The sequence below is a fragment of the Saccoglossus kowalevskii genome, chromosome 21 (genome assembly GCF_978046115.1).
Source record: "Saccoglossus kowalevskii chromosome 21, keSacKowa6.1, whole genome shotgun sequence".
In the NCBI taxonomy this organism is placed as follows: Eukaryota; Metazoa; Hemichordata; class Enteropneusta; family Harrimaniidae; genus Saccoglossus; species Saccoglossus kowalevskii.
In genome coordinates this window covers 8,281,370-8,296,566 of record NC_140661.1, presented here as the reverse complement: position 1 = coordinate 8,296,566, position 15,197 = coordinate 8,281,370, and the positions used below count along the sequence as shown (strand labels likewise).

The 15,197-nt window shown below is 34.1% G+C and overlaps 1 protein-coding gene across 11 annotated transcripts in view; it reads right to left on the bottom strand.

The window, feature by feature from the left end:
* Window positions 1-15,197, bottom strand: part of LOC100313756 (transcription factor 12-like protein) — a 151,370-nt gene that overhangs the window by 79,516 nt on the left and 56,657 nt on the right. For all 11 annotated transcript variants that reach the window (XM_085494755.1, XM_085494758.1, XM_085494762.1 and 8 more), the window contains 2 exon segments: window positions 14,533-14,597; window positions 6,454-6,571 (listed from right to left, as the gene is read on the bottom strand). In XM_085494755.1, the coding sequence (XP_085350881.1) occupies window positions 6,454-6,571; window positions 14,533-14,597 (183 nt within the window).

Genomic DNA, 15,197 nt, shown 5'->3' with positions numbered 1-15,197 from the left:
AACTGATTGGATTAGCATCACTTTTTTCACCAATAGCACGTTGGTAATGTAGCCATTCTAATAGGCTCACTTGGTTCAACGTTGCGTATAGACTAGACACAACAAAGCAGCAGCTTGGTTTCAATCATCGGCATACACGTATTGTGACAAACGCATTGCATCATGGGTGACAGACGCATTGCATCATGGGTGATATCCACATTGCATCATGGGTGTTATTTTAATCCAAGAATTGTGATAGGTTGCACATTAATATCTACTCATGCCTATACTACAACAAGATAAATAGTTTTTGAGAGTTTTTAGTAAATCGCTTCCTGAAGTATTTTTCCATTTATTTTATTTTACTTTTTTGGAAAATTTACAAAATTTGATATTGTGCCAATTTTACGCCTACACAAAAAAGACACAACACAACTTTTAAACAATTTAAACATATTTTACTTTACTCTGTTTGGTTACTATGTTTTTAAAAAGAATACAATATTTTTTTCTCATATTCCATAATATTTATTAAGGCTAAGACAAACAGAAAAAGGAAATTACCCAGCATGCCCTTAGGCAGACTGAACATTTATTAGTATCATGGCATAAAAACCATACAGAAAGATTACAACAAATGCTTCCTTCACATCATTAGGTCAAAGGTCAGCCTCTCTTTCAATTATATATACTTCTGTTCATTTTATCATTTGAATCCTATCCCCATCAATCACTCATCACCATGGCAACAAGTAAAAAAGATACAATTCTGTAGTAAATGTGTAACATAATATATACATGTTTCTCCTTCCTGTGTAGTATTGTTTTTGCCTGTTTTTTTTGTTTTTTTCTTCTTCTTCGAAGCGAAGATTAAATCGTGACAATGCATGGAAATAAAAGCAACAAGAGGCAAATGCTACACTCAGCGATTTTCCAGCATGCAATGCACTAACTACTTTCCTTCCCTGCTAAATACACGTTGTTTCACATATATCTTTGTTTTATAGATTTTCTTCAAAGTACTCACTGTAGTCAAAGGTCAGAGGTTAGAGGTCAGCATATAAACCAGCTCATAGAGGTTAGAAGTTGACATATAGACTAACTTTTTGTGTCACATTTTGCTTATTCTAACATTTATTTATCTCAGGAGTACCATCAATATTACAGAGAAGAGGCAACAATGACAGGTTATATTACACTCATTTGAGGAGAGAATTAACAGACAGGTGTATAAATTGGTGTCACGGTACGGTTATTCCAATAAAAAAGAGATGAAAACATGTTTTGACACTATTCACAGTTACAAGTAAGCAAATAATATGGTATAGATTCCTAATATGGAAGAGAAAACGACTAAATAAGGTAATATTACCTTATATGGGAGAGAAAGTGACTAAATGAGGTAATATTACCTAATATGGAAAAGAAAGTGACAATAAAATAAGGTAATATTACCTAATATGGAAGAGAAAGTGACTAAATAAGATAGTATCATTGCCTTATATGGGAGAGAAAGTGACTAAATAAGGTAATATTACCTAATATGGAAGAGAAAGTGACTAAATAAGGTAGCATCATTACCTAAAGAGGCACACACCAAAGATGATAATATAATAAGGAAGGGAGATATACAATGTATGGGTTGACTAATATGGGAACAGAAAATAACTAAAAGGTAGCATGAATAAATGTGATTGCCATGTGAGAGAAAGATAACAAAGTAAAATATAGCCATTTTCTAGTGTGGTAGAGAGTGAATGAAGCAATCTGAGAGCATAATGTGCAGTAATGCTGAAAAGGGGGGTTTACATTACAAAATTACCTCAGTAGGAAATAGTACACTTTAAAAAAATAAAAATTAATGGTGATTATAGTAACGTTTTCTCTCTAGTGTAGATTTCAAAGTGTAGTGTATATATGGTTGAACTAACAGTATACATTATGTATTCTTTTCATTCTGATGCGAACACATGCACGCATAGATAAATAACTGATGGGAACATGGTGGGAATACGTAACCATGGGAACATGGTATGAATACGTAATCATTTGAAACTAGTAATAATTCTAGACAAGTACCTCATCTTTATTCATGATGCATACTTAGGGAATGTAACAGGAATATGGTGTTTTATCAGTCACCCTTCCCAGATCATAGATACATCAACGTAGTATAAGTACTTAACAAAAGTGCCAACAGTTTTAATGATATGTTCCATAGATTAGACGCTAGAAATGGACACTGAGAATGGTCACTTGAAATACGGAATGGTCACTTGAAGAGTGAGTGGTAGAATTGGACATTGGGAATAGTCATTTGAAATAGGGAGGGGGATTTAGAAATTAAGAGTGGTTGTAGAAACGAACGTTTGGAATTGTCATTTGAATCAGGGAGTGGGATTATAGAAATGAGGAGTGGTTGTAGAAATGAACATTTGAAATGGCCATTTGAAATGGAACGCAGGGTTATAGAAATGAAAAATGGTTGTAGAAATGGACGTTTGGAATTGTCATTTGAAATGGAGAGTGGGATTATAGAAATGAGGAGTGGTTGTAGAAATGAACATTTGAAATGGCCATTTGAAATGGAACGCAGGGTTATAGAAATGAAAAATGGTTGTAGAAATGGACGTTTGGAATTGTCATTTGAAATGGAGAGTGGGATTATAGAAATGAGGAGTGGTTGTAGAAATGAACATTTGAAATGACCATTTGAAATGGAACGCAGGGTTATAGAAATGAAAATGGTTGTAGAAATGGACGTTTGGAATTGTCATTTGAAATGGAGAGTGGGATTATAGAAATGAGGAGTGGTTGTAGAAATGAACATTTGAAATGGCCATTTGAAATGGAACGCAGGGTTATAGAAATGAAAATGGTTGTAGAAATGGACGTTTGGAATTGTCATTTGAAATGGAGAGTGGGGTTGTAGAAATGAGGAGTGGTTGTAGAAATGAACATTTGAAATGGCCATTTGAAATGGAACGCAGGGTTATAGAAATGAAAAATGGTTGTAGAAATGGACGTTTGGAATTGTCATTTGAAATGGAGAGTGGGATTATAGAAATGATGAGTGACTGTAGAAATGGACATTTGAAATGGCCACTTGAAATGGGAAGCAGGGTTATAGAAATGAAAATGGTTGTAGAAATGGACGTTTGGAATTGTCATTTGAAATGGAGAGTGGGATTATAGAAATGAGGAGTGGTTGTAGAAATGAACATTTGAAATGGCCATTTGAAATGGAACGCAGGGTTATAGAAATGAAAATGGTTGTAGAAATGGACGTTTGGAATTGTCATTTGAAATGGAGAGTGGGATTATAGAAATGAGGAGTGGTTGTAGAAATGAACATTTGAAATGGCCATTTGAAATGGAACGCAGGGTTATAGAAATGAAAATGGTTGTAGAAATGGACGTTTGGAATTGTCATTTGAAATGGAGAGTGGGATTATAGAAATGAGGAGTGGTTGTAGAAATGAACATTTGAAATGACCATTTGAAATGGGAAGCAGGGTTATAGAAATGAAAAATGGTTGTAGAAATGGACGTTTGGAATTGTCATTTGAAATGGAGAGTGGGATTATAGAAATGATGAGTGACTGTAGAAATGGACATTTGAAATGGCCACTTGAAATGGGAAGCAGGGTTATAGAAATGAAAATGGTTGTAGAAATGGACGTTTGGAATTGTCATTTGAAATGGGGAGTGGGGTTATAAAAATGATGAGTGACTGTAGAAATGGACATTTGAAATGGCCACTTGAAATGGGAAGCAGGGTTATAGAAATGAAAATGGTTGTAGAAATGGACGTTTGGAATTGTCATTTGAAATGGAGAGTAGGGTTGTAGAAATGAGGAACGGTTGTACAAATGGACATTGGGATTGGTTACTAAAATCAATCATAGAGACTGGTCACTAGAAAAGTAAATTGGATTGGTCATGAAAAATTAGACATCAAGACTGGTCTGTAGAAATAGCTATTGGAAATGATCACTAGAAAAGAACATTGGAAATGGTCACTAGAAATGGACATTGGGAATGATCACTAGAAATGGACATTGGGAATGGCCACTTGAAATGGGAAGCAGGGTTATAGAAATGAAAATGGTTGTAAAAACGGACGTTTGGAAATTGTCATTTGAAATGGAGAGTGGGGTTGTAGAAATGAGGAACGGTTGTACAAATGGACATTGGGATTGGTTACTAAAATCAATCATAGAGACTGGTCACTAGAAAAGTAAATTGGATTGGTCATGAAAAATTAGACATCAAGACTGGTCTGTAGAAATAGCTATTGGAAATGGTCACTAGAAAAGAACATTGGAAATGGTCACTAGAAAAGAACATTGGGAATGGTCACTAGAAAAGAACATTGGGAATGGTCACTAGAAAAGAGCATTGGGAATGGTCACTAGAAATGGACATTGGGAATGATCACTAGAAATGGACATTGGGAATGGTCACTAGAAATGGACATTGAATCTAGAGTTTGGTCACTAGAAACCATGATAGACAAGAAATACATGTCATCCATTCACAACTACTATTGTATAAAAGTAACACAAGGTGGTAACAACAGAACATCAGTATTCTCTTCTAGTATACACATTATATTAGTAATTCCACGACATCAACTCCATAGCATAAAATGACAAGACTTTCAACGAGTGATTAGCTTTACGTCTTTTCCAAAATACTCAAAGCTTGAACAGAATGATTAAGTAAATGTTTGGGTGATAAAACCAAATGATGCCTTTTTTTTTTGTTACAAAATCATAAATACACCAATTGACAATAAATTTTTGTTGATACTCTGATGACAATAAAAGACGTTATTTTCAGATATTTGCCCCAAATTGAACATCAACAAAAATTACTGTTAATGATGGTCACCGGAATAGTTGTTCACGGTATGCAAGTACCTAAGTCCATTTCCATTCTAAAAGAACCTGCAAAAGAAATTTTACTACCACCAAATGCTGCATTGTCATGTACCCCAAATATAAAACACGCATAAAGCCAAAAGAATGCATTGATTGTATACTGAATCATTGGAATACACCTTGATATTACCCTAGTCTGTGTCATTTATGTATTAGGCACATGTGTTGCATATGCAGTAATGTTGTCATCGCTTCTAAAATTGTTACATTGATTGGTATAGGGAAAGCACTGTCATGGAAAAGTGCACATACTGATTTTCTAGAAAAGGTATTTTCACACAGTAACATTTTAGTTCTATTGTTTCTCATCAAATCTCGGCAAGAATCAGATTAGACTTTGAGAAAACAATACATGTAGTTAAAAGCATTGAAAATCTGCTTTTATTTATTTATTTATTCTGCAAAGTGAATTATTGTTGATCACTTGATGGCAACATTTTTTCAATTGAGAAAACATGAACCATTGCTGATATATCCCATTGGGAATTCACCTGATAAGAGACTCAATAGCAAGCTAATTTAGACAATTTCCTCTCTTCTCCAACAGTAGACCTTTTGACAGCTCCCGAGTGTTTACATCATGACAGAATACACTGGAATTGACGAACCCTCACTACGTGAACGCTATTACAGTTGACTTATCTAAATTGAACAGTGCCGATAAACTTCCCATCATTCAGCATCAGGAAATGTTCTTAATTGAAAAGTGAAGCTAAGAAATTGCCAAACGACCCAATAAGCGGTTTAGCTGACCCTCAATGCTATATTACAACGCTTCACTCAATGTTTGTACATAGAACACACAATTTTGATGTCATTTCTCAGGTCTCACAACCATCAACAAGAAAGATCTTATCTACTAAAATGTCTAATATAATTTATGAATGTGGTTTTTATCCATGCTTCCTATTAACCCTAGAGTTCACCTGTATATTGCTTAAACTTACAGACTCACCTGTCACGATTGCTTAATATCAACACCATATATACAAGTATCCTTATCTTATCTGTACTTATTCTGTTTTCTAATTGATTTTCTCTTAGCAATCTTTCTGCTGACATGATGTTATCTTGTCAGTTTGCATTCTAGTGTATTATACAACACATGAGGATGTCAGACCCATCAAACTTCATCCTCCACAGATCAGTCACATCGCCAACACACAAGTCACATTGTAAACATAACAGTCACATTGTCAATAAATAAGACACATCACCAACATAACTAGGTCTCATCGCCAACACACAAGTCACATTGTAAACATAACAGTCACATTGTCAATAAATAAGACACATCACCAACATAACATAGGTCTCATTGTCAACACATAACAGTCACATTGTCAACACATAACAGTCACATTGTCAACACGTAACAGTCACATTGTCAACACATAACAGTCACATTGTCAACACATAACAGTCACATTGTCAACACATAACAGTCATATTGTCAACACATAACAGTCACATTGTCAACAAAATGCAGTCACCACTTAGCCCCAGAAAGTGCAAAAAAACTTACCCATAAATGAAGACATACTACTATTATTAGAGTTCATATCATGGGAATATGACATATTATTATTAAGCTGCATTCGATTATCAGGCATATGATCATTGTAAGATGAACCTTCATATCCCTAAAATAAAACATAAAATAGAAATTTAGTATGAATGTCATAATTCACATTAAAACAGAATCATGGGCCTGTCAGTATACAATAATGTGTAGTGTATATGCCAGTACTGTACATAAATGATCTATCATGTCTATTACTCCAAGGAATAATTCCATTGGTTAGTGTATCTAAACATTTTAGGCACAATCAGGCAGATAGTTCTGGATTTTATTATACACCATGTAATGTCACCGATGAGTCACATGTCCTGGATATCAGTATTATACACCATGTAATGTCACCGATGACAGTCACATGTCCTGGATATCTGTATTATACACCATGTCATGTCACCGATGACAGTCACATGTCCTGGATATCAGTATTATACACCATGTAATGTCACTGATGACAGTCACATGTCCTGGATATCTGTGTTATACACCATGTAATGTCACCGATGACAGTCACATGTCCTGGATATCTGTATTATACACCTTGTAATGTCACTGATGACAGTCACATGTCTTGGATATCAGTATTATACACGATGTAATAATGTCACCGATAACAGTCGCATGTCCTGGATATCTCTATGTTAGGAATTTCATAAAACTACTAGTTCTATACGCCAGAGTCAATTAAGCGTGCAAGACAGTGTACAAGCCAGGACAACTAATGACAATGGGGACCTCTTTATATATACACAGTATAGGACTAGAGGGGGTTAGTTAGTGTTACAAATAGCCTCTCACTTTCATAATTCTCTGACGTTTTACAGCAGAATTGACCATGCTATCCAGTAACACAGAATGGATTCTATGCTTAGATAGCATGCATTACAGTAGACATTTCTTCAGTTGAACCATATATATGAAAAAGAATTTGATACATTGGGAAAACCTCTCAATTGGTCAAACTGTTTGGTGTTAGGATTGGGTAGCCAATTGGGCACCATCTTCTCAGTAGCTTCGCTCTGACTCTAAAAAGTGACATGCAGCCATGGCTCACTAGACATATTATATTAAGCTAACAAGACAAATTGGTGTTCCCACCCAGCTTTCCTAGCTGACCACCTATTTTGTTAGGGGAAACCCCAATTGAATTTTGAATTTAGATGACCTGTTTTTTAACCATTTAACAGTAATATAATTTTCTAACTAATAACAGCTGTAATACCTGCCTGGGGTGAAATATTAAAACAAGTTATCAAGTCCAAGAAGTAGCTCTATTAGCAACCCAACTACATTTGTTTTTAATAGGATGTATTTTTTGTAGATCTTCTTAAAATATCAAGATATAAAATCTTACTTTTTCACCAATTGAAATGTTCACCAACATTAACCAAAGGGCGATGGATGACGTTTTGACAATTTGGTATCTCCTAGTTTGAAAGATTTCTGAGAATTTGAATTTGTGATTCTCAAAATTAAAATGGTCACTTACATGCATATATTATATCGATCAATTTGAACCTAACATGCCCAAATTAAATGTTTGTTTTTTTCACCAACATTAACCAAAGGGCGATTGGATGACGTTTTGACAGTTTGGTATCTCCTAGTTTGAAAGATTTCTGAGAATTTGAATTTGTGATTCTCAAAATTAAAATGGTCACTTACATGCATAAATTATATCGATCAATTTGAACCTAACATGCCCAAATTAAATGTTTGTTTTTTTCCAAAATCAGTATTTTCACTTGCATAAATTATATCACATGATCAATTTAAACCAATCATGCATTCATTAAATCTTTTTTTCCAAAAATCATGAAATAAAATCAGACTACAGTATTTTCACATGCATAAATTATATCACATGACCAAATAAACCAATCACACGTTGATAATCAGTATGGATTATAGGTTCTAAACATCAGATATTCGCTAATCGGACATCAATTTCACACATCTAGACATGTACATTTGGACTTTATATTCCATACACAAACTTTTGTTTCCTTTTTACATTTAATGGATGAGTACTTTTGTGAGGAGATCAGGCTAAATGACTAGTTTCACCAATTTACACACTCGTTTTGATTCACAGCCAGCCTTCAATGAAAACTGTGACTTGCATATCATCTGATAACATATTTTGAAGTACTGTACTTGAATACATATGGGGATTGCCATTTCATTTTACATTATATTTTACTTTCACAAGTTTCCTCTGAATAGTAATGAATGCTACACAAAAAATCTGCTAAAAAAAGTGTTGATGCAATTCAATTTTATTGAAGTAACATATTCACTGGGTTTTAATTTCAGTAATCAGGAAATAATTAAGTTTGTTATAGTAATAATAATTTTTTTTTTAAATTAACTTTTCTCTAAAATATTATCTTTATAATTAATTCAGAATGTTAATTATTGTAAAGTTACAATGTTTCTGTAATAAATTGGCCCTCCACGAGCTTCAGAACGTTTCGGAGATGTATTTGTATGAACCAATCAGAGAGCTACTATGGGTTTACACCAAGTGTAAACAGGTTGTTCGTTTTGTTTAAAAGTAAAACAGTCACTGTGCAACACACCTTTAAATTTGCATAACTGTATTTTACGTGCGTTGCGTTGATTCAGAGAGACGATTGTGAATTACAGATATAACAAGTCCTGGCTTCAGAAGTAACATAGTTGATTCTAAATTTTTATATATTTTCAGGTAAAGTATTAACTTTCAACAAATCCTATTTTGCAATCTGTATAGCACAACGTCGTCAACGGCTATGTGAGTTATGCTGATACTGGTACAAGCGTGAATATATCTGATGGACAGAGCTGACAAACAACTTTTCCGCTTTTTATTTGAATAGCAAAAAATGATTAATACCCTGGATGTGTTTTGATAGCAAACATACTAGATACAGCTAATTCAAATCACAAGACTTGCAATTAACACCAACATCGGTGATTTCAAGAAATATTTTTACAAAGCTGTTGATCAATTTATTTGTGATTTCACAAAAAAAAAGTATTTTGTACCTTTGGGCTAGAGTCTAAGTGACGTTTGTTTAATGGTGACCTTTGTGAATGCCCACGATTTATCAAATCGAAAAAATGTCCAGCATTTAAAATTTACTGATTTATAGTTATTTTGAGGTATCTCCCCAGACAAATGATCATAGGATAACAATCTTCTAAATGTTGTTACGATCATCAGGTTACAGACTAGACTCGCTAAAAACATAATGTACATTTCCTTCTCGTTTACTGAATGACTCTGGGATAACGTAAATCTAAATTGCGCACTCATTTAAACAATATTTTATCTCAGTTCTGTCTTGAGATTTCTATACTTGCAGGGAAGATAATAGCAATATAAATGGAAATCGATGAGACACACATACACTTAGGACTTAGGAATAGAAGAACCATGTTCGTTTATGACAACCCACCCTCAGCCAATCCCAAAAACCCTTCTTGCTGCCTCCATTCCTCTTCCATATAATGCTGATGTCAGAAAATCAACAAAGAATAACATGCACCTTACATGCTTTGCATTGAATAAATAAAATATTAAGTATTATGAATTGGATGCAAAAAAAATAACATTTTTAGATTCTGGAATCAAATCAAGAAACTTTATCACCAGGAAGGGCAAGATAGAGAAAGTTTGTCCTTAGTCAATTTCTATATCACCTTTTGCAACCAGAACGACTTTACTTGAATGCATAGTGTAACAAGATATCTAGCTGGACATTTCTCAGCGGCCATATATCTCATACTATAATACAACACTGATCTGCTCATAAAAATAACATTCATTTTTTATGTGTCCTCCATGGTTTCACCGACTTAGGGAGCATATAGCTACTTGCTGTAAACTAGACATAATACTCATACTTCATACCACTGCAATGTTACTTGTTCATTTGCAGTGTAAATTACCATCATACCAAACAGTGAGACTCTACCGCTCACTGCAACAGCGTCATGTTATACGAAAGCGTGAATTCTCCACGTTATTTTAATTGTATTAGTCACAGTATGTTATAAGCAGCGATAAAACTATTCCACTACGAGCAGGGTTTCACTACAGCACAGCAGGTTTTCTTTTTTGCTTTGTATGATAGCATAACAACCGGAATTTCAAAACAGTGTATGAAAGAAGAGGATTAACCATACAGCAATAAATTCATGGGTTCAACATAAACAACGCAATTTTTATAAATTTTGATTGTTTTTAAAAATCTATTTTTCCAGTCAACCTAATCCAACTACGTGAAGACACTTTTCGCAATCAAAATCGCATCCCAAATTGCATTTATATCACCTCCCAGCAATCGACACCAAAGAAATTGTTGTTCATCGATTGGAGGAACACAAACACAATTCTGACTGAAGGTCTTTGATGGCTACTTGATGAGATTAAAGTAAATTCCATCTACATGCCTGTCGATCAGGTTATTGTTTGAAAAAAAAAAAAACACTTCATTTGCGGTCATCATTCTTAATCCGGCACACTTTGAGCAAACCACGTTATTCAGTCGTCTTCTGGTGAATTGAAAGCTATATCTATTGCAGGATGGCAGGTTAGGGATTATGTCGGATAAGCTCATGGTAGAAGAAAGAAGAGAGGCAGAGTTTGGGCAGGAAAAGATTTAAAGTTCAGTTAGGGAGAGAAGTGACGACGAATTATTCCTAATGATGAGCGCGCTTGGATAAACCATCTTTAAGGATTCATCCACATTATTATTGTTGACATGCTCACAAATTGAAACCAACTTAACAAACACTACGAATTCTATAAAGCTCCTTTCAATCTTTCATCTAGTCTTTCAATATTTGCATGTAATTTATTATTTCCCTGGGAAAAAAAATCGTTCTGGAAATAAATTGTAAGGAAACATAATAACCATGCAGGTTGTACAGAGAAAGGATGAAATTAAAAGCTCCATCTTTCCATTGATATCACAGCCTGTGTGTGTGCCTTGGGGCAAAGCAGAGAATTGAATTCGCTTGCCTTTCAATAGAAATATTGCCATTTTCAAATGGAAGTCCTTTGTTAGTAGGTGATGGCAATATAGTATATATCTATACGACATTATCTCAGCAACCCAACACTTGGGAGAAACTATGATAACTGTCTCTACAAATTCCAATACATTATTCAGTCTGCGCAGAAAGAGATGATTCTTTGATTATTTATTTGTGTAAAATTAGCATGTGTATTATGCGAATTCAATGTGTATTTTGCCTTATTTAGTTATTTCAATGCCAACTTTTGTTATATTTCCACAAAATTAAACCTAAATAATATTTTTCAACATTTTTTTTATTGAATTTTGATTAAAACCAAATTGCAAATATTTTTTTTTTTTAAAGTCAAAATTTTTTTATAATTTTTGATGGAAAATTATTATTGTACCAGTGTTATGGTTTTTACAAAAATTAGAATTTACAATAACATTGTTGATACTTTTGATAATCTGAGCCACTGAATATCAATTTAACAAGTGCCAAATCCGCAAAAATTAAATAGTTGCTATTTTAAATTATTTCAACAAATGTACAGTATTTTCTCTATTAGTATTGCTTATGTAAATTGGCAGAGGTGTCTGAGGCCAAAACAAGTCACATGTGTAAATTGAAGATGTGTTTGCATCACAGCAGATTCAGTAAGTATAAATGAAATCAACTTGTATTCAACAATTCTCCCACAATGCAATTCACTTCCTGTCACAGAAATACTCATGTTTCTACATTTTTTGTTACAATCTACAAGTTTTGCTGTGCTCACTAAAATATCAGATTTATGGATCAGAACTTCAAGAATAATGTTGAGAGGAAGTCAAAAGAGCTAATGGTGGGGAAGTCCATCAATGTAAATAATACCCCCTAGATTTATAGGACTCTACCCAGGACCCCCTAAGATTTATTAAAAAATAAATTTTCATTTTATCAGTGTATGTTCCAGTGCCAATATATCGACACTAAACTTTAATGTTATGACTGTGCAAGTGGGAAAAAATGCTTAAAACTTGTGATAATACCCAGAACACATCTTAAATGAACTGGTATGCTGTTTTTATTTTGTTTTAGACATAAAACTTAACTGCAACTATTAGAGGCATTATTAAATTTATTATCAAAACCTTAAAAAAAAAATCTCAAACAGCAAGTGATAGGAGTGTACAAGTTCATGCCAAGTGACATATTGAGTGTTTATCTAGTGTGCAACAAACTCAAATCTCTAGCTTTGATTTATTTTACATTGGTTTATTAAAGAAGATATAAAACACTACAAGTTTCATTTCAGTGATATCCTGGCAGGCTCAGCCAATTACTTTTATGGTGTACATGCATACCGTGAAGTACTTGGATAGACAACTTGATATACTCAAACCGTGTGTTAACTGCTGGGAAGTAGACCTACAAAACCCATGTCATTGATGTACTGGTGCATGCACCATAAGGTAAATATTACAAGAGATCTCAAATAATGCTACCACAGTCTCCCATACTTCAACAGTCATCTACGTTTGCAGCCGAATCAATGTTCACTACGGCAATCTTACAGTATTAATAGTCAATTTTACGTGTTAATTGTTCATGCACAGACTGTAGACGTGTAAGGTTACTACAGTTATTTTACCAGTGGAAATCATAGCACTCATATGGAATCCTTGGTAATGGTAGTTCCATGGAATCTACGTTCATCACAGGTACTCGAACTCGTACAGAATAGCATACAGAATGATATACTATGAGAATAGAATAGAATGGAATAGAATAGAATAGATACTATGTGTACAGAGAGGTATCTAATATTCCTATGTTATCCATCAGCAATTCTTCTCCAATAGAAGTGCATATGTAAACCAAAAAGGTCAGTTTAGTTGTTGTGAAACGAACTAACCCAATACTGTCACTGATTTGACAGGGTGTTTTAAATAACGCTTCCAATAAAGCAAATATGCCAATGATACTCCTATGTAATACCATGGCAGGTGTGCTATATGGACATCCCATAGTGAACAATATCAGATGTGTCACTGTGAGCTGCTCGTATACATATCTTTGTGTATTACATATAAACAGATGTTTGTGAAAACTACAATAAATTTGACGTCGGCATAGAAACAGGTTGCTAATTAACTGGGTCACATTCATGAATATCATCTGCTGAGTTGCAAATAGATTCAACATAGTAATGACAGTGAAACCTGTGTAAACTGAACACTGGCCAGTTTACAGAGGTATTTCATAAAGTGAAACCTGTGTAAACTGAAAAATGGCCACAGTTTACAGAGGTATTTCATACAGTGAAACCTGTTTAAACTGAAAAATGGCCACAGTTTACAGAGGTATTTCATACAGTGAAACCTGTTTAAACTGAACAATGGCCACAGTTTACAGAGGTATTTCATACAGTGAAACCTGTGTAAACTGAAAAATGGCCAGTTTACAGAGGCATTTCATATAGTGAAACCTGTGTAAACTAAACAATGGCCACAGTTTACAGAGGTATTTCATACAGTGAAACCTGTGTAAACTGAAAAATGGCCACGGTTTACAGAGGTACTGTGGAATACTTTATTTTCGCTGGAATTAATTTTCGCTGAAAAGGCTTTTTGGGCGTTCTTTATGGAATTTATTTTCACTGATTTTTGATGAGTTGAATGTGAAATATAGGAAAAAAAGTATATTCGCTGGATTTTATTTTCACGGAATCATCCCTTCAGCGAAAATAGCGGAAATAAATTCCAAGCGAAAATAAAGTATTCTACAGTATTTCATACAGTGAAACCTGTGTAAACTGAACAATGGTCAGTGTATAATGGTTTTACATATAAATAATTTGGAGAAGAAACTGTACACATACTGTTTATATTTCAACAATATTCAGACACATTATAATGTGCAGTTTAAAATGAAATTTTATATTTAGATCGTAGCAAAATCAACTAGCAGACTACCAAAAATGTAAACCACAAAAATGTTCGGGAGAACACAGGAAGCAAGAAGATTACTTACCCGCGAGTCATAGCTAGGACTCGGGTGACTGTTAGAACCCCATGAACCCTGACCCTCTTCCATTCCTGCAATAAAAAAAAAAAAAAGAATGGTAGCATTACATGTGGAATTACAGACAGTATTGGCAACTATTGATCATAATGCAATGTATTATAGATTGAAACCTATACTAGAGTATGAATTACAAGTTGCTTGTTCGTTGAAAATGTCAGACTGATAACAAATATCATTGAAAACAGATCAACTTTGTTTCTGATGTACCCAAGTGATTTCAAAATACCGTAGATTATTAGTCTTGTTTGGATAAAAAGAACTGCAAAGATAAGGTATTTCTTTTTTGTTTTTTTACAGGTGAAACAAATACTGTAGATGCATTAATTTAAAGATATTCTTGGAGCGAACATCCAGGCATTTTCTCCCAAAGGATGAAAACTCTCTGAAAACTGCACTGTAAAACTGCAGACTCCCTTGAATAGTGTAACAAGGATTACCCCTACGTGTGCAACATATATAAATTTGGTTTCTCAGGATTACTTCAAAGTTGCATTTGTGCTGTTTGCTAACAGAGAGCCCATGGAAATACATGGTACAGTCGTGCATGTCTCAGTCTGTGACGTAGCTTGGCCCCCAAAAAACAAACTTTTGTGAAACATCACGACTTGAAG